The sequence below is a fragment of the Mercenaria mercenaria genome, chromosome 14, assembly GCF_021730395.1.
Source record: "Mercenaria mercenaria strain notata chromosome 14, MADL_Memer_1, whole genome shotgun sequence".
In the NCBI taxonomy this organism is placed as follows: Eukaryota; Metazoa; Mollusca; class Bivalvia; order Venerida; family Veneridae; genus Mercenaria; species Mercenaria mercenaria.
Genome location: NC_069374.1, coordinates 56,037,257 through 56,062,542, shown reverse-complemented (window position 1 = coordinate 56,062,542; position 25,286 = coordinate 56,037,257). Strand labels below are relative to the sequence as shown.

General features: G+C 36.7%; 3 protein-coding genes across 3 annotated transcripts in view; 1 reads left to right on the top strand and 2 right to left on the bottom strand.

Moving 5' to 3' along the window:
• The window catches only part of LOC123527904 (eukaryotic translation initiation factor 4 gamma 1-like), a 49,590-nt gene extending 47,464 nt beyond the window's left edge, over nucleotides 1–2,126 (bottom strand). Inside the window, exons 1-2 of the mRNA XM_053523564.1 lie at nucleotides 1,951–2,126; nucleotides 1,081–1,437 (exon numbers count right to left, since the gene is read on the bottom strand). Coding sequence (XP_053379539.1) covers nucleotides 1,081–1,437; nucleotides 1,951–2,082 — 489 coding nt within the window. The 5' untranslated portion in view covers nucleotides 2,083–2,126. The remainder of the gene's footprint in view (nucleotides 1–1,080; nucleotides 1,438–1,950) is intronic.
• Nucleotides 2,127–9,063: 6,937 nt separating this feature from the next.
• On the bottom strand, nucleotides 9,064–11,455 carry LOC128548200 (uncharacterized). Its single transcript, XM_053522647.1, has 4 exons — nucleotides 11,360–11,455; nucleotides 11,056–11,221; nucleotides 9,576–9,646; nucleotides 9,064–9,210 (listed from the first exon to the last, which is right to left on the bottom strand). The coding sequence occupies exons 2-4, from the start codon at nucleotides 11,144–11,146 to the stop codon at nucleotides 9,064–9,066; spliced, it is 309 nt and encodes a 102-aa protein (XP_053378622.1). The 5' UTR covers nucleotides 11,147–11,221; nucleotides 11,360–11,455.
• The window catches only part of LOC123526234 (lysosomal amino acid transporter 1 homolog), a 27,665-nt gene continuing 13,813 nt past the window's right edge, over nucleotides 11,435–25,286 (top strand). Inside the window, exon 1 of the mRNA XM_053523565.1 lies at nucleotides 11,435–11,548. The gene's annotated coding sequence lies outside the window, so the exon portion shown is untranslated. The remainder of the gene's footprint in view (nucleotides 11,549–25,286) is intronic.

Here is a 25,286-nt window from a genome sequence, read left to right as displayed (position 1 = left end):
TGGGTAAATGTTAAGTCAAGTTTTTTTATAACCTTTATGTTATGGACAGGACAGGTCCTCCAAATGTGACCTTGTCCAAGTCAGGAATTTGGATGACTGCATGACACTTGCATGAATTCCCCTTTAAAATTCCCTTTTCGTGAGACCATAAAAGATTTTGTGACAAAAAAGAGGGCTAAAGTGGCCCTATGTCACTCCTCTGAAACTGACTATTTGACCTTTAATATGTATGACACACTCAATTATGAATGGTAAGTATTATGTAGTAACTATATTGACTGTATAACTATCAATTAGCTTTTGCAGCCACTAAAATCAGTTAAGCAAGACTCTTTGAATGAATTTGAGAGAGAGGACCTTACAAAGATGCTACAGACCAAGTTTGGTGATGATCCATCTAGTAGTCCTACAGGAGATTGTAAAAGGCTTTTTTATTTTTAGCTCTGGTGGCCCTTAAAATTGGACCAGCAGAACCATTTAAATCAAACAAACAGGACCTTCAAAGTCCAAGGCATGCTAAAGACCAAGTTTGGTAAAATTCCATCAAGCAGTTCATAAAAGGTCTTTTAAAGATTTTTTTTCTTTTTTAGCTCTAGTGGCTCCTAAAATACTATACACAGTTTCTGGTAAATTTAATCAAGTTACTTGCTATGGGTATATCTACTTCAAATTTCAATTTTTACATGTGTATTTTGAATGTGAATAACTTGCACTGTTTTGAATTTTGATACCTCAGACGCTGAAAACTGAAGAATATAATCCTGCAAGTACACATATCAGTATAAGTACGCATTAGTTTCTGTTTTGTTGGGTTCAACTTCGCACTGACACAATTATAGGTCATATGGCGACTTTCCAGCCTTGATGGTGGAGAAGACCCCGTGCATTATTTCTTAACAAGCAGGCACCCAAGTAGAACCACCGACATTCTGTAAGCCAGCTGGGTAGCTTCCTCACATGAAAAATTCAAAGCACCGAGTGAGGCTCGAACCCACATTGGTGAGGGGCAAGTGATTTGAAGTCAGTGACCTTAACCACTCGGCCACAGAGGCCCCCGTATGGAATCACAATCTCCCTTACCTCTGCATTTCCAACAGGTGTACTTCGGGACCCGGAATCTGAAGATCCTGTTACTTCTGTTGAACTTTGTGTCGTCTTTAGTATTTCTGCTGTTACGTCTTTTCCGCTATTTGGATCAACGATACTAAGTATATGTTTTTTCTCCTTTGGTTTAGCATACTGTTGCTGTGGCTGTCCTTGTGTAGAAGGGGGTCGCTGACTTGTGGCCTGGCTCCCCATGAACAATGGCTGGTTCCCATAGCCCTGAGAGTAGGAGATAGGAGGCTGCTGTGGGGGCATCTGGTGGATGTATCCAGTCTGATTGGATTGCATGCCACCAGCATTATATTGTGGGCTTGGCATTCTCTGTTGTTGAATCTGAAATACAGATGTCAAAAATGGCCCCTTTTTGCTGACTTAAGATTAAATTGGATAAATAAATAACCTACACTTTTTAATTTTAAGGCAATTTAATGGAGAACAGTATTTCCCAGCAAGCTAAATATTGACCCTATCCAATGCCAATTTGGCTCGATTTTTTGAAAGCAAAAAAGTCCCAATCCAAAGCTTTTTTCTTCGTCTGATTTGAGTTTGATCAGGGTTGTCAATAACGGCAGCTGATAACTGTGACATACAAAATTCACCATAAACCACATCAGGATTTTCAATGACCAATAACACATTCTGTTGACCAATCCTACCATTTACTGTTATTTTATTTAACTTCTCTTTTAATTTAGTTACCTGGCAGACTGACAGATGGAAGATGAGTACCAATGATGAGTTCTTCAAGGAAGAATCAAATAAAACTGAAAATATCATTCTACTGATGAGTTGAAAAGTCTGAACGGCTTTTCTGACACTGAAACTGTGTAACACCAGTATACTTACCATGCTAGCATTCATTATAATTTGTTGTTGTCCTGGGAAAGGATTTCCCTGTCCCATAGCATATATCATTTGTGGTCCATAGATCATTGACTGTGGGTTTGCAGGATTGGGGTATCTTGGTCTCACATTCATGTTCTGTTGATTTGGCTGGAAAAATGGCTGTAAACGACATGAATGGTATTATATTAACTTCAGTTTTTTGTCTAAAATAGCAACCATTTATAGGCCTCTTACACAACCATGTCTTTCTATTCATTCAGTTTTTCCAAAAAATGACTTATCAGGAACTTTATTCTTTGTGCACTGGCCATGCGAATTTTCCTACCAAATAACAGTCCCAAGCACACCCTCCCCCATTTCAAGTCAAAGGAATGCTGATTTACAAAAGAACACTTGTACCAAAGTTAGTTCTTAGTTAAGCCTTCTAGAATACCTATTTCTATAACCAGGGCGTTCGGTTGACCCTAGGTCCCGGGTTTTGACCCGCGAAAATCGAGAAAAAATCGTATTTGACCCGCATAAATTACGCCACGTGCGTCGGCTTGACTCGCAGAAATTTACTTAGATGAGTCTCAAGTTCGATAGTTCTGCCCCCTGTCAATCAAAATCCCAGTGAGTTTCAATATTGTTCGCCGACACAAGCGGAAATATGGCAGTAGGCGGAGCGTCGTATGTTAATTAGCTACCGACAGATGTCAGTCACGCCACGCGCCAAATGACACGTGATTATCTCGCGGTTTGTATTTAGTACAATATGCCTTATCATTATCAAAGGTGTTTATTGATCAATGTGTAAAAGTTAATTGATAAACAATGCAGCTTTAGATTATCGTGTTTGTACCACTTGTTAATTATTTTGTGTGCTCGATACGATTACATGAGCCGGTTGGCCGTCACGGTCTATAGCAAATTTATTATCATTGCCGAGGCTTTGTTTGGGCCAAAACAAATTAAATAAGCAGAAATTATACTGGGTATGATGAGAAAATGAAATTTAAAACAGTTATTTTTTTCAAGAATTTTAAATGTTACTTTCGTTTTCCGTATTTGTCACTCGTTTTCGAGACCGCCATTTTCGGACATTTTTATCATTTCTTACAAGATTTTTCTAGTACAATCTGAATAAAAAGCCAATAAAACGTCTGCATTTACGAAAAATATGATCACTGTTGCCAAAGCAGCTCTTATTTAGAAGAATTTGCTGATAATAAAAGCATGCAAAGCACTAAACCCCACCCACTTTTAGGCAGTGTGGAAAATAAGACAACTAAAATATGAAATGTTTAAGATAATCTGTTATGACTAATGTACTAGTTTTAGATAAAGTCTGTGGGAGTTGCATTAATAAGGCCTAAAAAAAAATCTTTGCATCTGGTAACATGCTCAAAACAAGAGGGCCATGAAGGCCCTGTATCGCTCACCTGACCTATTGACCTAAAGATCATCAAGATTAACATTCTGACCAAGTTTCATCAAGATATGTTCATAAATGTGGCCTCTACAGTGTTAACTAGCTTTTCTTTTGATTTGACCCCGTGACCTAGTCTTTGACCCAACATGACCTAAAGATCATCAAGTTTAACATTCTGACTAAGTTCCATGAAGATACAGTCATAAATGTGGCCTCTAGAGTGTTAACAAGCTTTTCCTTTGATTTGCCCCCATGACCTAATTCTTGACTCAACATGACCCAGATTCGAACTTGACCTAAAGATCATCAAGTTTAATATTCTGACTATGTTTCATGAAGATATAGTCATAAATGTGGCCTCTAGAGTGTTAACAAGCTTTTCCTTTGATTTAACCTAGTGACCTAGTTTTTGACCCCAGCTGACCCAGATTTAAACTTGACCTAAAAGGCATCAAGATAAACATTCTGACCAAGTTTCATTAAGATACAGTCATAAATGTGGCCTCTACAGTGTTAACTAGCTTTTCCTTTGATTTGATCAGGTGACCTAGTTTTTAAACCTACATGACCCAGATTCAAACTGGACCTTAAGATCATCAATATTAACATTCTGACCAAGTTTCATGAAGATGTAGTCATAAATGCGGCCTCTACAGTGTTAACAAGCTTTTCCTTTGATTTGACCTGGTGACCTAGTTTTTGACCCCAGATGACCCAATATCAAACTCGTCCAAGACTTTTTTAAGGATAACATTCTGACTAAGTTTCATTAAGATTGGGCCAAAAATGTGACCTCTAGAATGTTAACAAGCTTTTCCTTTGATCTGACCTGGTGACCTAGTTTTTGACCCCAGATGACCCAATATCGAACTCGTCCAAGACTTTATGGAGGGTAACATTCTGACCAAGTTTCATTAAGATTGGGTCAAAATTGTGACCTCTAGAGTGTTAACAAGCTTTTCCTTTGATTTGACCTGGTGACCTAGTTTTTGACCCCAGATGACCCGATATCGAACTCGTCCAAGATTTTACGGAGGGTAACATTCTGACCAAGTTTCATTAAGATTGGGCCAAAAATGTGACCTCTGGAGTGTTAACAGTCAAATTGTTGACGCCGGACGGACGGACGGACGGACGCCGGACGACGACGGACGCCGGACACAGGGTGATCACTAAAGCTCACCTTTGAGCACTTCGTGCTCAGGTGAGCTAAAAATTAGGATAGGTAGGTCGGAACATTTTTTTTTTTTGGAAGTATTTTTTATTAAGGGAGACTTTTCGGAAATTATTTTTATGTCAAAAAATGATTACAAATAAGGGGGTTATGCCTTTAGAGCATCAGTAAGTTGATTTCTAACATCACTGGCCATGTTTAAAGCATAAAATGTGCAGTTTTGCATCTTTTTGTTAAAAAGTTGAAAAAAATATTCTCCAAGGCCATAAAAACATTTAGGGCCGGGCCAAAAATTTAGGGTAGGTCAGGATACCGGAAACAAACATTTTTTTTTTTTACGCCCAACAGGTTACATGTAGCTTGACCCCTGAAAAGCTGATCTTGACTCTTGAAAATCTGATTTTGACCCTTGAAAATTTAGGCTGAAGAGTCAATGACTCTTGAGTTTCAGAACCTACCGAAAGCCCTGTATAACTATGCAGGCCTCGACCTTAACTTTTTTCAGCAGTTGCCAGCAGGTCCACCAACTGCTAAAATCTAGTAGACCTGCTCAGACTTTAGTGGACCTCAAATTCTATCACATAAATTGTGATGTTGTTGACGTCATAACTTCATATGACTCAAAGAAACAGGACTTATTTCTAAAATAATTAAAAATGGAAGACTGTAGCAATCTGTTATCACTAAAATAATTATTTTGAAAAGTGTCCCAAAATATGGACACAATAATCATCAATCCCCTGACCCGTGTTGAAAGTGAAAAAAGAAAATATCAACAATTAATTATCGGTAATTATTCTGATGATAAACTAAGTAATTGGCCTTGTTTTCATTTTCAATTAACACCCCCTCAAAGAGCTAAAAGAAGTGTGTCGGTTATTCGTGGCATCTGAAGCGGAGATCAAAGCAGTATAGTTTCCCCGAGATTGTCATGGCATTACGTCATGTTTTCGCACCATGTGACACATCACTGTCTGATCGTATTCTCGATTCCTTTAATTGAGAAGAAATCAGTAAAAAAGTTTTTTCTTTAATTTTTTAAAAGCGAATGTGCAATATCCCGAATAAACTGACATATAAATGTGTCAAACCGTGAACGACGATAGTGGATGTCCTACCTCTGTGACCTATTTGCCCTCAAGAAATTTACATTATTGTTTCAGAAGAATATCTTACAAAGCGTTGTGTCAAAACATACATGTACAAAGAATCATTTAAAACTTATTAAAAACCGCAACGACATCATACTGCTTTATTTTATACCAAATTTCTATTTACGTTCATTAGGTCACGTAAGCTATTCTGCCGCGCTAACAGAAATCTGTTTGCCAAAAATCGTTTTACTCCATGTATTTAAATTGCTGCCGCTTTTTCATTATTTAAGATTTTTTAATTGTGTTTTTTGTACTTTCTGGTCAAAAGTCTGAATTTTATTACCATAGTATGTACCGTATATTTACTTTAAGAAAGAAATAAATAATCAAGATCGGGCTGTTTGAAATTTTACGAAACATTATATGAAAATTTGATCGTTTTTAAAAAATTTTGCCTACATTCCTGTCGATATCTTATTAAAATTGTTACAGAATTCAAACTGTATTAGTTCTCAAGCGGTGTTGAAAATTTAAAGCGATTATATTAAAAAAACGAATGCACTACGCGCGTTTATTGTGTCAAAAGTAACCGCGATGTAAATTAGACATTACGATAGGGCGCATGTGCTTGTGGAATGGAAAATTACCAGCATGACGTTTTGATATTTTTACGATTCGCGGGTAAATTCCAGTCAATCCAGGTAATTTTGCCTGATGTAATTTCTCAATTTGGTAAAGTTACCACGTAAAAACCACTCGCCTGATCGGTGGAGTAGTCCATTCGTGCTCTCCTGACTTTAACTCGCCAATGCTTATAACGGAAGAATGCCGTACTTAAGGCAAATCAACTTTTGTTTTGTGAATTCGCCGATATGGGTACGATTTTACCTCCTATTTTTTTACTTTTAAGGGTTTTATTTTATTTGCAGACCGTGACTGAAAATTGGTTGACCGTCGGTCTACCCAACTTTTCATAGTTAGTGGACCTGCCGATATTTTGGTTGCGTGGGTCCAACGGTCCACCGCTAAGGTCGAGGCCTGCTATGTAAGATGCTATTTCATAATAGCTTTAGATCAACTTTTAACACTATCAATCAACTTTTACTAAATATGAGCATCTATTCAACATAACAGCCAAGAAACAGAATAGAAACAATCCAAGTCTGACAGCTATTGTAATTTTAAAATATAATACATCATAGGGCCCCTCTTATTTTTCACATTAGAATTCTAATTTTTCCAGAATTTCAAGGACCTTTATATTTTCCAGGATCTTTAAACCATATAGTCCTATTTCGCAATACCATTTATTACGGTATTTAAGGTATTAGATCACTAATAGAGAACCTCCTTTTTGAAGAGTATTCAAAGCCTACCATAAACCTACTTTTACTGCAATTCTTAGGGGTGCATAGGTTCAAGCCCTACTGGGACCCAAATTTTTTTCCCTTATTTTCTTTTTTTATTAGTAAGTTTTTACTTCTTTCAAGACTTATTATTTTTTGTATAAAAATGGAAAAAGATGAATCTTGTAAGCGATTTCTTGGTGTTCAAAGTGAATTTACTACTTAAACAGAAGGGGTAGAGTTACACATCTTTAAAAATATTGAGTTACACGCGGTGAAAGTTCTCTATTTTGCTTTCACTCTTAGATTATATATTGTGGAAGAAATTTAGGTAGGTTTTACATCTTCCCTAAGGTTATTTTTAAATGGAGTAAGTAAAATCCAAAACAAAAACACATCTTCCGACCTTATTTTTTCAATGTTGAAGTATGAATTCTGTCTCATTAAATCCGTTTACTTGAGACACCATGGAAAAAATTACATTGACATTTTTATTTTGTGTTTTAAAATTGTTTACCAATAGCTTGATGTTTCTTCTATTGAAATTAATGGTAAAATGAGTTCTCTGCAAACGTTTTCGATAGTGGCTATCACTTTGAAATTTGTCTCTACTTGAGCTTGAGGAGATACCATAAGTTATTCAAAATTTATAAAAACACGGCATGGTAAAGTTGTTTAAAATTTGTAAATAGTGAAAACGTTACTTTCGATACCAAGCAAATGCCATTTTAAACATTACTAATAGTGCCTAATACCATTAATTGAAAAAGCATATTGACATTTTTTTTTGTATCTTGCATGCAAACATGTCCCTTGAATCACTTTCAACATGTGCACCTGCATATGCCAAATTTATGACAAAGTTGTGTTTCTGTATCAAACAGATTGCTACTTTAAAACAACTTGAAGCATGACCAAGGAAGAGTGCATTTTTTTTTCTATAAAGAGGGCATTACATCTTTCCCCTGAAAATTATCGTGGAAGTTCCTAAATGGTTACATCGCTTTATTCAGCTGCTCACCTAGCTGGTATTTCAAAATAAGGGCTATGCCTCTTCCCTACTGACTTGAAGGCTTTTCAACTGAAAGACGATCAACACTACGCTTGATTATCTATTGAAAATATACCACAAACTGATTATACTGTTGAACTCCACAAAGCACATAAATTAAAACAAAGATCGCAATTTTTCTGCTATAATTACATGGCTTGCAGGGTTTCTGGTCCTGACGCGCTTTGAGCTTGAACTTCGCATTTTGTAGTGCCTTAGCGTCCACTGGACCGCAAAACGTTCACGAAACTCCATTTGCACTAAGCTCCTTTGCGCAAACCACGAAATGCGCAGTTTTTTTTCTACCAGGGCCATCCATATGTGGTGTTATAACAGTAAGACGTTTCCAACTTCAAAACAAGTTTGTTACGAGTACGCCATTTGGTAAGGAAATATTCCCGTACTGACACGCTAAAATCTTAAGATTGTGCCGTTACGTTCCTAAAAGAGAATGGGTTAATTTTCATAAAAAAATTAATTTCATATAATTAAAGTATTTGATTGAAAAAATATTAATAATCCAAAATTATTATACTAATTAGGATCGAGTATTATCATTACGAGATCAAACTGTAAACAAAAACTGAACAGAAAGTGACACTTAATGCCGATCTGCTAGTTGATCATACAAAAAGACTTCACACTTTTTTTCATTGATGAGAAGTCATGCATTTCTGAAAATACCATTCCGAATATGAATCAGCTGTATCTAAATTTAAAAAGATACAAGTTCATTCGTTTAGGATAATGTTTTTAGTAAAATCCATTTTCAAATCAATAATTTGTGACCTAAATAGCAGCCGTGGATCATGGATCAAAAAATCCTGAGGAAAACCTTGCCTGCCAGTGATTTTGCTATTTTTGTCAAAGTACATTAATTCAGTTTTCGCAGCAAAACTCATAGACCTTATCACCATCCTGTACACGAGAACAATATACTAAATCTATATCCTAAAATTTTGTAATACAATTACACTAATCTGACCTGTGTGAATTTTAAGCAATGAATGCAGTACAAAGAGTCCATTGCGTTTTTATTACTTACGCATTTGCACAGGCTTAGGCTGTGTCTGTTGCTGATACATATTTGTTTGTGGTTGCTGGCCAAGGCCAGGACTGGGCATACGAGGAGCACTGAATCCAGGCTTCCCTATATCATAGCTTGGGGCTTGCACACCTATTTGCTGTGTGGAACAAAAACAACAACATGTCATGCTTGAGAGCAGTAAATCTGGTCATACTTGCAATATTCCATAATATTCATATGCAATTATATATTTTTAATACTAAAATAAGTTCCCGTATTTCTCATCACTTGGCAAATCTGTATGTATAAAAGAATGGTTCAATTGACATGTGCTCAACTTTAATGTACTGTTAACAAACAACAATGGAAGAAATCTTTGACTACGTTTACAAAATTTAAGACCACAATTTCAAGTTCCCATATTCTTACTATTAAGATATTAAGAAAACCTGAATATAGTAAATTGTAACTAAAATGTTCTTTCACAGAACTAAAAAATCATAAATGATAAGTGTATAATACCTGGACAGGATACTGATGTTGACTTGGCTGGGAGTAGCCAGACTGTTGAAAATTCTGTGGCTGAAACTCCTCTGTAACAAAAACAAAATTTTCATTTCACAGATGTTCGTAAAAAATATATTCCCTCTTGATGGACATTCTGAGGTAACATTGTGTTATTTTTACTCTATTCTATAGAACTCAAATCTGATCCAGTAAATAAAAAATGCTTCATATGACAGATTGATAATTGAATAACATAAACTGGTGCCTAAGCTTAACTTCAAGTCAAATACAACCGAGTCTTAATGAAATTTCTTTGAGTCTGTGCATGATAATGGTCAAACTAATTTGATGCGATCCTAGGAAATATTGAGTTAATTTTTTCATATAGGCAGTATCTCCACTCACATCAAACATTTGAAAAACCAAAAGTGGAGGAAATTTTTTATGAAGTTTTTATCGCTACCAATGCTTTACATGCTATAGGTTTAAATGCCAATTATTTCACCATAAATTCAAATAAAACTTGCACGTTATCAAAAGGGGATTCAATTCCCTATTGAATTACGTAAAAATTAAGTCAAATAATTTCCGAAATTACGAATTTTCTAGCGAATTTAAAAAATGTATGTACTGTACACGATTAACGTTTACCTTGTCTATGCACAAGCAATAACATCAGTAACTTTGCACGACTGTATACTGTGATAAATTCATCCTTTATTTATTTGGTCCATTGACGTTCCGACATTCAAATATCCATCTAAACGTCAAATTATTTTGACTAGGTCTGGGTCTTTTAAAACATTTGTTGGTAACCGTAATTTACTGACTATAAGATAATGTTCATTTATAACTCTACTAGTAATTCTAAAACATAAAATTGCACAGATTTCGGAGTAAATCTTGGTCTAAAATTTTTTAAATTATGACCCAGGTTGTCCTAAAGCAGCCTGCCTAAAACATGGTCCTGATTGTCCTAACATGTAGCTTGAGTTGTTCCAAATGTAGTCCAGGTTGTCCCTAATATGGTCCTGCTTGTCCCTATTTCAGGACACGCATGTTCACAATGACAGAAATTTGGCTCCGGACGATTTTCAAATTAAAATGTTAAGCTGATTCACTTGAAATTATCTCAGTCGCATGCAATAATTTACACAAAAAACTGAAATTGTGTAACAAGAACTTGAATTTATTTGTGACAATATGGGTCAATCAAAATTATTTCAGACAAGGAAGTGCTCACTTAATTATGGTAATTTCCTTCAAGAATTATATTCATTTATCGTATATTTTCATGCTACAACAAGTAACTTTAAATCGCAAAACATTTAGAATGAAAGAATCGGTACACAACAGACTGAAACCAATGCGTGACGTAATGCTTAGCTTTTCATGGGATATTCACATGTCGCCGACATGTTTGCCGGCAGGTGTCCACGTCAAACTTTTTATTTTTCTAAATTCAAGAAGTTCGCCCAATGAAAATTGCACATACCAAAATGTTGATAAATTATGTTTCTCTGTTGAGACTGTCCGGGAACTTGAAGAGGTGGCGATGTTGACGTTTTACTACGAATTCCATTCATTGCAACGCAAATGTTTGGTGTTCTTGTCCCTCCAAAGAGGACCTACTTGTGATGCTTGTTTCCAAGCTCTGCCTCCTGAGTATTAAACAAACATGTATTAAAAACAGTGGAAATGGTTCCATAAAAGATGCATTAGCAGTAAAAACAGATAATATAGAGAAGGATTGTAGATGTTAGCAGATTTAATAAACAATTTCGTACAAATATGGCTACCTTACACGGTCCGCAAGGAGACGGCTGCTTTCGGCTATTTCCGCCGCACGATTACTTCCGGGTAAATGGTCAGAGGTCAAATATCATGTGACTTTTGTTTACTAACACAAAGACGCCCCAAAAAAGAAGAAAGGCACGTATTAGAATATTTGCATATAGTTACTTTTTTTAACTGCAATAAATTAATTGGTAAGTGATTTTTGTATTAGCATTTAATTTTTAAAGTTGATCACTCATTTCTTATCCGCAAGGATTTATTTTAGGCTATGCTTGTGAACAGAGTAAGAAGTCGGATACTGTTGTTTCGGATGCATAGCTAATTTTACAAAATAAGTGTTTTAAGACTGGTACACAGCGGTGGATTTTCAAGAATGATTAACCAGTCACTAAAGGAGAATTATTAGAAAAAAACACTGACTAAGACCATGAATATTTGAGTCTACATCTCTCAAGTTTTAACCTTTTTGTACCCCCCCCCCCCCCCCCCCCCCCCCCCCGACAACAAAGTTGTAAGGGGGGTATACTGGTTTCAGGTTGTCTGTCTGTCTGTCCGTCCGTCTGTCTGTAGACACAATCTTGTGCGCACCATCTCTCCTCATCCCCTTGACACAATTTAATGAAACTTCACACAAGTGATCAGTTAACAACAGTAGTTGTGCATGGGGCATGTTAGGTTCTTTCAGAAAAAAAACTTGCAGAGTTATTGGACTTTGTTTTTTGTTACTATACTATAAACATAGACACAATCTTGTGCACACCATCTCTCCTCATCCACTTGACACAATTTAATGAAACTTCACACAAGTGATCAGTAACAACAGTAGTTGTGCATGGGGCATGTTAGGTTCTTTCAGAAAAAAAAATTGCAGAGTTACGGGACTTTGTTTTTTGTTACTAAACTATATACATAGACACAATCTTGTGCGCACCATCTCTCCTCATCCCCTTGACACAATTTAATGAAACTTCACACAAGTGATCAGTAACAGCAGTAGTTGTGCATGGGGCATGTTAGGTTTTTCAACGACCAGAATTGAAGAGTTATGGGACTTTGTTTCTTGTTAACGTACTATGTACGTACAGTCTGCATATGCAGTCTTGTGCGCGCCTAATCTTCCAAATCCTTGCACACAATTTAATGAAACTTCACACAAGTGATCAGTAACAACAGTAGTTGTGCATGGGGCATGTTAGGTTCTTTCAACGACCAGAATTGCAGAGTTATGGGACTTTGTTTCTTGTTAACATACTATGTACATACAGTCTGCATAGGCAGTCTTGTGCATGCCTAATCTTCCGAACCCTTGCACACAATTTAATGAAACTTCACACAAGTGATCAGTACCAACCCTAGTTGTGCATGGTGCATGTTACGTTCTTTTTCATAAATATTCTGCATAATTATGGGACTTAGTTTTTTGTTACTAAACTGTATACATACAGTCTATATACATACAGTCAACATAATTATGCAATCTTGTGTGTGTCAGATTGCAATGTACTGTGTCAGTGCATGCGGGGGGTACATTCATCACCTTTAGTGATAGCTCTAGTTATATCACCAAAGTTATTTTTTTTAGTTTCTTCCACTTTAAATTTTTATCAATATATTCTTTTCCTTTATGATTTTGACGTGCAAAAGTCTACATTCCTGCAAGGAGTTTGATGTCTACGGAAGATACAGGGGCGTCAGAAGGTGTTTGATATTGGGGCCGCAAGGGCCCCTCAGGGTGGCGGGGGGGGGGAGGGTAGGTACGGGAGGGGGTAACCCCCTCGCGTAAGGGGGGGGGGGTAAGGGGGACCTCCCCCTGAAATTTTTTAAAAACAGGATCATAAATGGCGAGTTCTGGTGCATTTTAGGGGTACTGAATCGCATCTCAAGCCTCCAGTATTTTCTTACTATTTACATGACTATAAGCAAAATAATGTTTAATAAACTTTTATCAGAATTAATAATGTGGAACGCAATACAAAGAATGCATGTATGTTTTTTTTTGTATTTAATGTATTGAACAATAATCATTCATGTTACATTCAATAAACTCAAGTAAGTTCACTCAACAGTTTTCAGCATTCTCAAATCAGCTAAGTGGACTTATTCAGTCTCTTAAACTTTTCCAAAACCTCATCATAGTGAATCCAAGGATGAATTTTGAACCACTGAACATTGAAAGAGTGCTGTTCAGGATTTTTTATTCCAAAAGTGCGTTTTGGAAATTTGAAATTTAGTGGTTCAAGGTTAGGAGTATCCATTATGAGTATCATAAAAGATATGACATAAGTTAAATTTCATTTCTTATTTTGTAATATCATTTTTTTTTTAGTAAGAACAGTTTATGTAATCAATTCCTTACATCTTAGCGGTGTGATAAATCTTAACACTTACCTCTTTCATAAAATAAAAACACGATAATTATTTTTCTGAATTTTATAAGTTAATACGTTAGATCTTTGTGGCGGGATATAGCTTAAACGTACCATTAACTAAAGACATGCCAAATAAAAACATGCTGATTTGTTCATGTGTAAATCCAATCACGGACACGTGTGTATGACTCCAGTTAACACCCCCGATCGTGTCACCGTCACCACGGTAACACACTAATCTGGACAGCGTGTATTGTTTAAAGGGAAGCAAAATTTAGTATACTATACAAAATATTGGGGTCTGCGGATCTGCGGCTCCAACCTATGAATTTACAAAAAAATCGTTTTTGGGCAAATTATTGGGGCCGCGATTGCGGCCCCTGCAGCCCCACTTCCAACGCCCCTGAGATAGATAGATAGATAATAAGTTATATTTTCTCAGCACCAAATGGGCTATTCCACAATTTCCAGATATATCTGACCCACCCCCTCCTATGGAAGGCACTTTTCTGCCCAAGGGAGGTATTTCCTGACAGCTGTCCAAGGGTTTTCTGGAAATGGTTGGTCTAAGGGTTTTTTTTTCGGGCAAATATGCCTTCCATAGTCCTGTCCAGTGGGTAGTCCAACTAATTTGACGCGATCGTAGGAAATATTGAGATAATTTTTTCATATTGGCAATATCCCCACTCACGTCAAACACTCGAATGACCAAAATAGTTGAAGCAATTTCCGATGAAATTTTCACCATAGCCAATGCTTTACATGCTGTAGGTTTAAGTGCCGCGATTATTTCACGAATTTGCCATAAATTAAAATATAAGTTACATGTATCAAAAGGGGATTCAGTTCCTCATTAATCTATGTTAAAATTTTTAAATAATATCCAGAATTATGAATTTCTGGTGATTTAAACCTTTGTATGTACTGTACACGATCAACGTTTACCGTGTAATTACACGCCATATAAAACCAATAACTTCACTTGACGGTGTACTGTGATTTAACTTCCATTATTTTGCTCCTTCAAAGTTTTGACGTTAAGATTGCCAGTCACGAATATAAGACAATCTGAATGTCGAATTATATTGACTAGACCAGGGGGTCTGTCAATGGGGGGTTCTGGATTTTTTTTTAATTTTCAAGAGTTTGTCCAAGGGTGTCTTTTTGGGCAAAAATGCCTTCCATAGTCTTATCCAGAGGGGTCAGTCGAAGGGGTTCTTGAAAGAGTTTGGCGAAGGGGGTCTTTTGGTGCAAAAATGCCTTCCATAGGCTTGACCAGGGGGTTCTGTCCGGGGGGGGGGGGGGGGGGGGTTTGAAACGGTTTGTCCAAGGGGATTTTTGTTGGCAAAAATGCCTTCCATAGGCTTGTCCAGGGGGTCCTGGAAACCATTTATCCAAGGAAGTCTTTTCTGACAAAAATGCTTTCCATAGTCCCCTCCAGGGGGGTTCTGTCCAAGGGGGTCTTTTTAGGCAAAAAAGCCTTCCATCCTCTCGTCCAGGGGCTTCTCAAAACAGTTTGTCCAATTAAAGGGGGTCTTTTGGGGCAAAAATGTCTTCCGTTGTCTTGTCCAGGGGTGGGCAGCTGTCGAGGGGGGGTTGTCAAAGGGGTCCTGAAACGGTTTGTCCAAGGGGATCTTTTTAGGACAAAATGCCTTCCATTGGGGTTCTAGAAACAGTTTGTCCAAAGGGATCCTTTGGGCAAAAATGCTTCCATATACAGTCATTGTCCAGGGGTTCTGGAAACGGTTTGTCTAAGACAGTCTTTAATTTTCTGGCTTAAATGCCTTCCATTGTCTTGTCCAGGAGGGGTCTGTCTGAGAAAGGATCTGGAAACGGTTTGTCTAAGGGGGTCTGTGTGTTCGGATTTTACATCTTTAAACTTTTTTTCAGTCATATAAACTACAGGCCAAGGGTGTCCTAGGGCAAAATGCCTGCCATCGTCTTGATGCCTTCCAAAGTCTTGTCCAGGGGAGTTCTGGAAACGGGTTGTCCAAGGAGGTCTTTTTTTGCAAAAATGTCTGCAATAGACTTGATCAGAAGGGGAAGTGTCTGGAAACTGTTTATCTAAGGGGATCCTTTGGGGTCATAATCTTGTTCAGTGGCCGGTCTGCTCGAGACTGGATGGGTCTGAAACCTGCTTGTCTGGGGATGTTTATTTATGGACAGAAATGCCTTGCATAGTCTTGTCCAGGATGGTTCTCAAGAAGCTGATCCATGGAGGTCTTTTCAAGCAGAAATGCCTTCTGTAGCCTTGCCTTAGTGGTTTGTCCAAGGGGGTCTGGAAACAGATTGTCCAAGGTGGTTTTTAAGGTTAAATGCCTTCTATAATCTTCAGCTTCTCAGAGGAGTCCTTTTCAGCAAAAAAATGCCAAAAGCATCTTGCCAGGGCAGGGGGTGGGGTCAATCAGAGGGTTGGTCATGTTTAAGACTGTAAAGCTGTTTGTCCAAGGGGGTCTTTTTGTGCAAAAATGCCTTCTATATAATTGTGTCTGGGAGGGGGCGATAAGCAGTTTGTGCAAGTTAGGGTGTCTTTTCAGGCAAAAATGCCTTCCATAATCATGTCCCTGTGTCACTCAGTCTGAGTCAGAGGGGAATTAAGCATGCAGTTTGTCCAGGGGTCTTTTATGTGGGGTTTGGTAAATAATTCAGTCAGTTTCCACTAAACAGTTGTCCAGGGAACAGGTAAAACAAAATAAAAAATATTTGTATTTAAGTAAAGTTATATACCATGCATGCACAAGTAGGATCTGTAAAATTATTTGGTGATCAAACATTTGCAACATGTTTGTGTAAATTCAGCAGAATGGAAGTTTCAATATTAATTTCTGTAGATATATTCCCTCGGACTTTGACAATTTGTCACAACATAAAATCTGCAAGTGTGAATAGGTGAACAGAGGAAAAAATATTTCTTCTAGCAATAAAGTTAAATAAATATAAAGTCAAGTACAAGTTACACTTGATATCTGCAAAATTTCATCATGATAGAATATATGATTGTTGAGTGACAGCTCTTGGAGAAAGTGCCACTGGTTTTTTTTTTGAAAATTTGAAAAATTCATTTGGGTGGTTATAATAGCTTAGGTAAAAAAAAATATTAGACAAGAGCACTGCAATTCGGAGCAATATACACTGGAAGGTATGACCTTTGACCCCTAAGTGTGACCAAAGGGTTTTATCTGAGGATGGGAGAAAAAAATTAAAAGAACTTGACTGTTGAAGCACAAAATACAGAAACTACAAAAGGATTCTTAGAAAATGCCAAGTCCACAGAAACAAACAATTCTAAGTCCAAAAAAAGTTCCTTCCCAGGAAAAATATAATATGTCAAAATACACTTAAAAGTTGGAGGTACCATTCATGTTGTACCACAGAAAAGTGGTCTCAGTTTTGCCCTACAGCCAATAATAAAAAAGTTACAAAACAAGCTATTTATAGTAACATAAAAGGGAAGTAATTAAAAAAAAAAATATATTGTAAGTGAACCAAAAGGATCTGCCAAATAAAAACAAGAGCACCACAATGTAGAACAATAATCACAAGAAATAGTCATATGTCCTTTGACCTTGAGCTTGAAGCAAGCTACCCAAAACATGCTCTGCACGTTGTCTTGATGTGTTGAACATTTGTGCCAAGTTTCTTTGAAATCTTTCAAGCAGTTCAAGAGACTGCAGATCGGACACAAAACAAAGTCATATGACCTTTGACCTCTAAGTAGGACCTTGACCTTGAAGTGAGCCATCCAGAACATGCGCTCTGCACCTTGTCTCGATGTGAAAAACATTTGTGTCAAGTTTCTTCAAAATCCTTCAAGGTTTTCAAGAGTTTCAGAACAGACACAAAACTGCTGACAGACTGACAGACGGACACCGGGGGAATACTATAATACGTCCATTCTTGTCCAACAACATTGAATACAGTATAACAATTACATCAGAAATTGTAATAGATTATATGATACGAGGGGCGTTTAGTATGTAATGTTACTCCGTATGTAGTTCCGTAACCGCTGGTTATTTTTAGATGCGGTTTTCGACACATTGTAGAGCAATTTATTGGGAACACAATGATACATAAATTATAAAAATCGGCAGGTTCAAAGTGAAAATATAATCATTTTAGTGAGGTGTACTCTGGTATACAAGAACATTTATTTATTATAATTTTGGTTTGTCCTGTGCATCCAGAATCCCAGAAAAATAGAATAACTTGTAAAATTCTATCATTTTTCTACGAGGTACAGCAATTTGTGATGCATTTGCATTTGTTTTAAACTATTTTTTGCATTTTTAATTTTACAACACAACTAAAAACTCTAAACTCGAGGTTGATTCCATCTGGAATGGGTGTTGAGAGCGATTAATCAAAGTTGTAAGAACTAGTTTCACAATCGAGAATTAAGGTACTAGTATCAACTTAAAATAAAAGAATTTTTTAAATGGTGATTATCGCGCCTGACAAAATTGCTGAGACTTATTATACTCACCTTATCATTTTTCGAGTAAAAATATACACACTCAATTTAAAACTGTCATTAACATTTTTATTTTAGTTTTTATATCTTTTTGTGAAGATCATGATTTGTTTTATCTGTTTAAACTGAAAATTTAACTATAGTTCTAGTTGTTGAATAGTATAATCAAGGAATTACGTATTACAATCTCAATATTTTGGACATAAAATTGTCTAGTATACCTGAGTACACCTCACTCAAATGATTATAGTTTAACTTTGAATCTACCAATTTTTATAATTTATATATCATTGTGTTGCCAATAAATTGCTCTATAATGTGCCGAAAACCGCATCTAAAAATAACAAGTGGTTACGGAACTACATACGGAGTAACATTACATATTGAACGCCCCTCGTATTTTAGTGACAGCTGTTGGAGAAAGTCTTTGTTTGCTGTCACCCAACCCTACTTTTTATACGCCCGTTTGAAAAACGGGACATATTATGGGAATGCCCCTGGCGGGCGGATGGGCGGGCGGCGTCCACAGACCTTGTCCGGAGCATATCTTCTACATGCATGGAGGGATTTTGATGAAACTTGGCACAGTTGTTCACCATCATGAGACGGAGTGTCATGCGCAAGAACCAGGTCCCTAGGTCTAAGGTCAAGGTCACACTTAGAGGTCAAAGGTCAAATTCAAGTATGACTTTGTCCGGAGCATATCTTCTTCATGCACAGAGGGATTTTGATGAAAGTTGGCACAATTGTTTATCATCATGAGACGGAGTGTCATGCACAAGAACCAGGTCCCTAGGTCTAAGGTCAAGGTCACACTTAGAGGTCAAAGGATACAAGAATGAAAACTTTGTCCGGAGCATATCTTCTTCATGCATAGAGGGATTTTGATGAAAGTTGGCACAATTGTTCCTCATCATGAGACGGAGTGTCATGCACAAGAACCAGGTCCCTTGGTCTAAGGTCAAGGTCACACTTAGAGGTCAAAGGATACAAGAATGAAAACTTTGTCCGGAGCATTTCTTCTTCATGCATGGAGGGATTTTGATATAACTTAGTATAAATGTTCACCACCACAAGACGGAGTGTCATGCGCAAGAACCAGGTCCCTAGGTCTAAGGTCAAGGTCACACTTAGAGGTCAAAGGTCAAATTCAAGTATGACTTTGTCCGGAGCATATCTTCTTCATGCATAGAGGGATTTTGATGAAAGTTGGCACAATTGTTTATCATCATGAGACGGAGTGTCATGCGCAAGAACCAGGTCCCTAGGTCTAAGGTCAAGGTCGCACTTAGAGGTCAAAGGATACAAGAATGAAAACTTTGTCCGGAGCATTTCTTCTTCATGCATGGAGGGATTTTGATATAACTTGGTATAAATGTTCACCACCACAAGACGGAGTGTCATGGCAAGAACCAGGTCCCTAGGTCTAAGGTCAAGGTCACACTTAGAGGCCAAAGGTCAGATACAAGAATGACTGTCCGATGCATTTCTTCTTCATGCATAGAGGGATTTTGATGTAACTTGGCACAATTATACACCATCATGAGACGAAGTGTCATGCGTAGTTCCCTTCTTTAGAATTACTTCCCTTTGTTGTTACTATAAATAGCTTATATTGTAACTTTTTCATTACTAGACGTAGGGAAAAATCGAGACCACTTTTCTGTAGTACAACATGCATGTTACATCCAATTTTGAGGTGTATTTTGACCAATCTCTACCTAGTAAGGATTTTTGTGTGGACTTGAAAAAAAAATTTTTTGTATTAAGATTTTTTTTTTTTTTTTAAAGATTAACTTCCCTTAGTTGTTACTATAAATAACTTATATTGTAACTTTTTTATAATTGACCGTAGGGAAAAACCAAGACCACTTTTCTGTGGTACAACATAGTTGTTACTTTCTAATTTTAGGTGTATTTTAAGGTATCTCTACCTGGTAAGGAGTTTTTTTGTGGACTCAGAAAAACAAAAGAATTACAATGATTACTAAACAACCACAAAATTAAAATTACATCTGCAAATACAGGTGCTAGAGTAAATAAATTTGCTGTGACGGGCGTATATTGTGACATTCTGGCACTCTTGTTAAAGTTGGGTAGGTAGGTAGGCAATTCCATTTTATTGACTGGACACAAGACAGACCATATTAACCTTTGACCTCTAAGTGTGACCTTAACCTTGGGATTATAGGGCTCTTAAGAGTGTTATCAGTCAAATTGTTGATGACTACGGATGACTGACGCCGGACACAGAGCAATCACAAAAGCTCACCTTGAGCACTTTGTGCACAGGTGAGCTAATTAGAGTTCAAAAACCTGTTCAAAAACCTGTTCACCATTCCGTGACGGGCGTTTCCCGACTAGACCAGATGGCTCCCATGCTGGTTCCTTTCCTATAATTAGGCCTGTTATTTGGACAGGCTATCTCATTAGTATATGTTAAAGTTATTTCTGCATTATAAACGATAAACCTTTGTACCATTGCTATGGTGAAATGTTAAGGCGGAACAATTGCGGCATGGTAAATGTGTATGTTGCCGGATGTGACCCGTGGGAAAAGGGCATTGTGACACAGTCACTGCATGGTTTCAAATATGTAAAATTAGACTCTGAATTATTTCAAGTGGTAATTATAAGATATACATCATCATTATGGTTTAAAATTTATATTTTGGTATGAAATACATAGTTTTTGCTTAAAGTGCGTGTGAAGACTACTTAATATGCCCATATGTTTCACACCCAAATGCCAACTTCAAACAACAGTCTATTTCTGTCGTTCAAAGAACAGAGGTGGGAAATTTTAGCATTTTCTGGCATATACCTATTACCGTGACTTTCAACTTTCAATCTAAAGAAGTTGTTAAATTGATCTAAGGCAAAGAAAGCATTTCTATTTTACAATGGGTTAAACTAAATATTAAACAGATATAATATTTCCTAGGATGGCGTCACCTTTGTTGGACTATACACTTGTGTAGATTCAGATGTAACCTCTAGACTAAAGTGCTGGTATCAGGGACCCAGGTTTGTGATAGAACTTTAGTTGTAAGGGTAGTTTCTTCGGGAATTAACAAGGCCCTGTAGGAGTCACTGTATTGACCAGAATGGTATGAAAGCTTATCCAGTCTAATGATCATTGATAACCATGCCGAAGTCAGAGCAGAAAAAAATGCCAAAACAGATCAAACCCTACCACATTCCATCCTGCAGAATACCTGCACAAAACATGCACATATTCTTTAGTGGGTGTCACTAAAGATGTACATTATAATCTTTGATTACGTGTTAGAATAGAAATGATATATCTCAAACTTTGATAAATTTACTCTTGGTTGAACAAGTGAGTTCTGGCCTGGGTAGAACAAGTGAGCACTAGTCTGGGTAACTAAAACAAGTGAGTACTAGTCCAGAGAGAACAAGTGAGCACTAGCCTGGGTAACTAAAACAAGTGAGTACTAGTCCAGAGAGAACAAGTGAGCACTAGTCTGGGTAACTAAAACAAGTGAATACTAGTCCAGAGAGAACAAATGAGCACTAGTCTGGGTAACTAAAACAAGTGAGTACTAGTCCAGAGAGAACAAGTGAGCACTAGTCTGGGTAACTAAAACAAGTGAGTACTAGTCCAGAGAGAACAAGTGAGCACTAGTCTGGGTAACTAAAACAAGTGAGTTCTAGTCCAGAGAGAACAAGTGAGCACTAGTCTGGGTAACTAAAACAAGTGAGTACTAGTCCAGAGAGAACAAGTGAGCACTAGTCTGGGTAACTAAAACAAGTGAGTACTAGTCCAGAGAGAACAAGTGAGTACTAGTCCATGTAGAACAAGCGAGTATTAGTTTGGCTAGAACATAATGAGTACTGGCCTGGTAAGAACAAGTGAGTACGAGTCTGGTAGAACAAGTGAAAACTTGTCTCACTGGGTAAAACAAGTTAGTACTAGCCTTGGTAGAACAAGTGAGTACTGGCCTTATTAATAAGGTAAAACAAGTTTGTACAAATGCAATAAAACAAGTGAGTACTAGTCTGGGTAGAGCATGTGAGTACTGGCTTGGGTAGAACAAGTGAGTACTAGTCTGGGTGAAACAAGTGAGTACAGTGGCCTGGGTAAGTCAAGTGAGCACTAGTCTGGGTAAAACAAGTGAGCAATAGTCTGGGTAAAACAACTAGACTAAGTAGAATCTAAGTAATTTTAAGAGCCCAGATTGTTTTTTGTTTTTTTTAACCTAAAACCTGTGTATTGACAGGCAATCCTGTAACCACTAAACAATGTGTGTAAGGTGTAATCCCAAATCATCTTAAGTATTTTTAACTGTAATGAAAAAAAAAGAAGAAACAGCAAAAAAACTGAAAAAACGTTTTTAGGTTAATTATTGTGTAGGTTATTGTCATTTTGTTTCAAGCAAAACCTATATGACACAGCCATCCAATATCAATAAAAGTTGTTTTTGTTTCACCTACTACTGTGAAATCATTTTAATTCGCTGGCATGAAATTTCGAACAAACGAGGAAATGGACTGTTTCGCGCGGGCTTTAATTCGCGCATTTTCAATTTTAGAAATGAAAAAATAGAATAAAATAATAGTAATAGCGCGGTCTTAAATTTGCGCATCGGTCCTAGCGCGAAATACGCGAAAATTCGTCCTACGTGAATAAAAATGTTTTCACAGTATTCAGTCATAATTATAAGTCTTAAGTTATTATAAATACAAAGAGAATTGTTCCACTTACCATAGTGTAAATCTATTATCTTTTTAAAAAATCTATTAATAAATTATCTAATTAATATTTTATATAATTAATATTGAAAATATTTAGCTGCAGTCTTCCTTCTATGACAATCAATAACCTAGACATAAATTTATACATAAGTAAATTCCCTTGTTAATGAATATTTCAAAATATATAGAGAGGAATTCCAAATGTTCAGGCCATGACTGGTGGGTATTTCCCTTTCATTTTCCAACTTTCTTGTTAAAAATAGAATTAACCCTAATAGCTTTAGCTGTTAGTTTTTTTCTTTTCAATTCACCTACTTTATTCTTTATTATAGCTCACCTGAGCCCAAAGCTCAAGGTGAGCTTTTGTGACCGTTTGTCAGAATGATGTCCGTCGTCCGTATGTTAACAATTTCTGAAAGAATCTTCTCCAAAACTACTGGAAAGATTTACACCAAACTTATCAGGAACGATCCTTGGGTGGCCCCCTTTCAAAATTGCCCAAAGATTTAAAATCCATTCAGAACTATGGTTGCCATGGCAACAGAAAGGAAAATCTTTAAAAACCTTCTTTTCAGAAACTGTTAGCCAGATTTCAAAAATATTTTGAAGATGTTATCTCTATGTGATCCTCTACCATTATTGCTGAATCTGTTTTATTTTGGTAAAAAAAAAACATGGCTGCCAGGGGGCGGGGCTTATTTTCCCTATATGGCTATATTGTAAATTTCAAAAATCTTCTCTGAAACCCGAAGACTTAGAGCTTAGATATTTGGTATGTGGCATTGTCTAGTGGACTTAACTATGATTGTGCAAATCATGACCCAGGGTCCGTTTAAAGCCTCGCCCCAGGGTCACTTAGTTTTTATATGAGTTTTATAGGAAAATATTCTCCAAGAATTATCTGATCATATTTCCAAGACTGTTTAATTATAATTACCTGATTACCCCAAGTAACTTTCTGACTGTAAGTAAGTGACTTTGACCTTGACCTACTGACCTACTTTCTTGTTTTTTAAAATACAGCCTTGATATTTAGATGACATTATACAGTTTTGCACACCAGTCTTAAAACTGACTTTCAGTATACTGACCTCCTTTCTTAAAATTTTAGCATCAGTTTCACATTTGAAACATGTTCACACAACTGGGAAAAACAATGCTACCTTATATTTGACTTTTTTTACCTGATCCGTTACACTTGTCCATGTAGCTCATATTACTCAGGTGAGCGATCCAGGGTCATTATAACCCTCTTGTTAATATTTCCTTTCTATTGTTACATAGTTGTTTTTAGCTCACAAGGTGAGCTTTTGTGATCACCCTTCTTCTGTGCTTGTGTGCGTTCGTCAACAATTTCTGTCTGCATGATAGTGGTTTCATTTATGATTTTATTTTAACCAAACTTGCATACAAATTGTATCACCATACATCTTGGTTCCTTTCTTGAACTGGCCAGATCCCATTATGGGAACATAAGATATACTGCTTTAGTTTCTCGTAAAATCTTTTCTTGATAATTGTTTTCTCATATATTTCTAAAAGGTTTGAATATTGGCATTATGCACATCTTACTGCACATAGTGTGTTTTTGGTGAATATTTTATATATTTTAAAGCAATTATTGGTTGCTACATGCAATTAAATGTGTTAAATTAAGAAATAATAAGTCCCCGAATGTGGTTTATTGTTGAATAACCTGAGTTTTGAGTTCTTATGCATAAGATTATATATCACGAAGGCTGTAGGCCTGAGTGATGTATTGTTTCGCATAAGAACGAAAAACTCGGGTTATTCTACGATAAATCACACTTGGGAACTTATTATTTCGATTCTAACACGACATACAGTATCAAAAGTGCTAGAAAAAATTAAACTACTTTTTACGACCGTGCTATGCACCTGGACGCAAGTGGTTTATTACAGAATAACCCGAGATAGATTTTGCTCTACATGTATGTAGGTTATTTGCTGGTCGTGTTAGAATTAGCAATTATAATGCCGAATAAGTATTTGAAGTTGATGCTTTAGAAATACAGAAATCAGACTAAGAAAATAATAGTTCTTTTCTTCAATCTTCTACGCAATGATCTCCCTTACCTATAGGTAGAGATTTCTGAAGTTGAAGGGAAGCAACGCCTGCATGCAGTTTGACTTTTCTTAAAAAGACTGTCCCGGCCAAAATAAGAAAAGTCGTATTTGGAAAGTTATGTTTTTGGTACTGGTAACAGGAATAGTTTGTATATTGGGTTAAAAGCTATAATTCCCCCCACACTTTTACACACACATCTATTTCAGCCAGGTCTTTACTTGAAAAATGCACACATTTCCACTTTAAATTATAACAAAGTAGAAAATATTGAATCCATT

What these genes read in the sequence shown, in the direction of transcription:
- LOC128548200 (XM_053522647.1), bottom strand. Translation starts at nt 11,146, where the DNA reads ATGAATGGAATTCGTAGTAAAACGTCAACATCGCCACCTCTTCAAGTT. An exon ending in CATAATTTATCAACATTTTG is followed by an intron (nt 9,647 to 11,055) that starts GTATGTGCAATT and finishes TTTTTGTTACAG; the next exon opens with AGGAGTTTCAGCCACAGAAT. An exon ending in AACATCAGTATCCTGTCCAG is followed by an intron (nt 9,211 to 9,575) that starts GTATTATACACT and finishes TGTTCCACACAG; the next exon opens with CAAATAGGTGTGCAAGCCCC.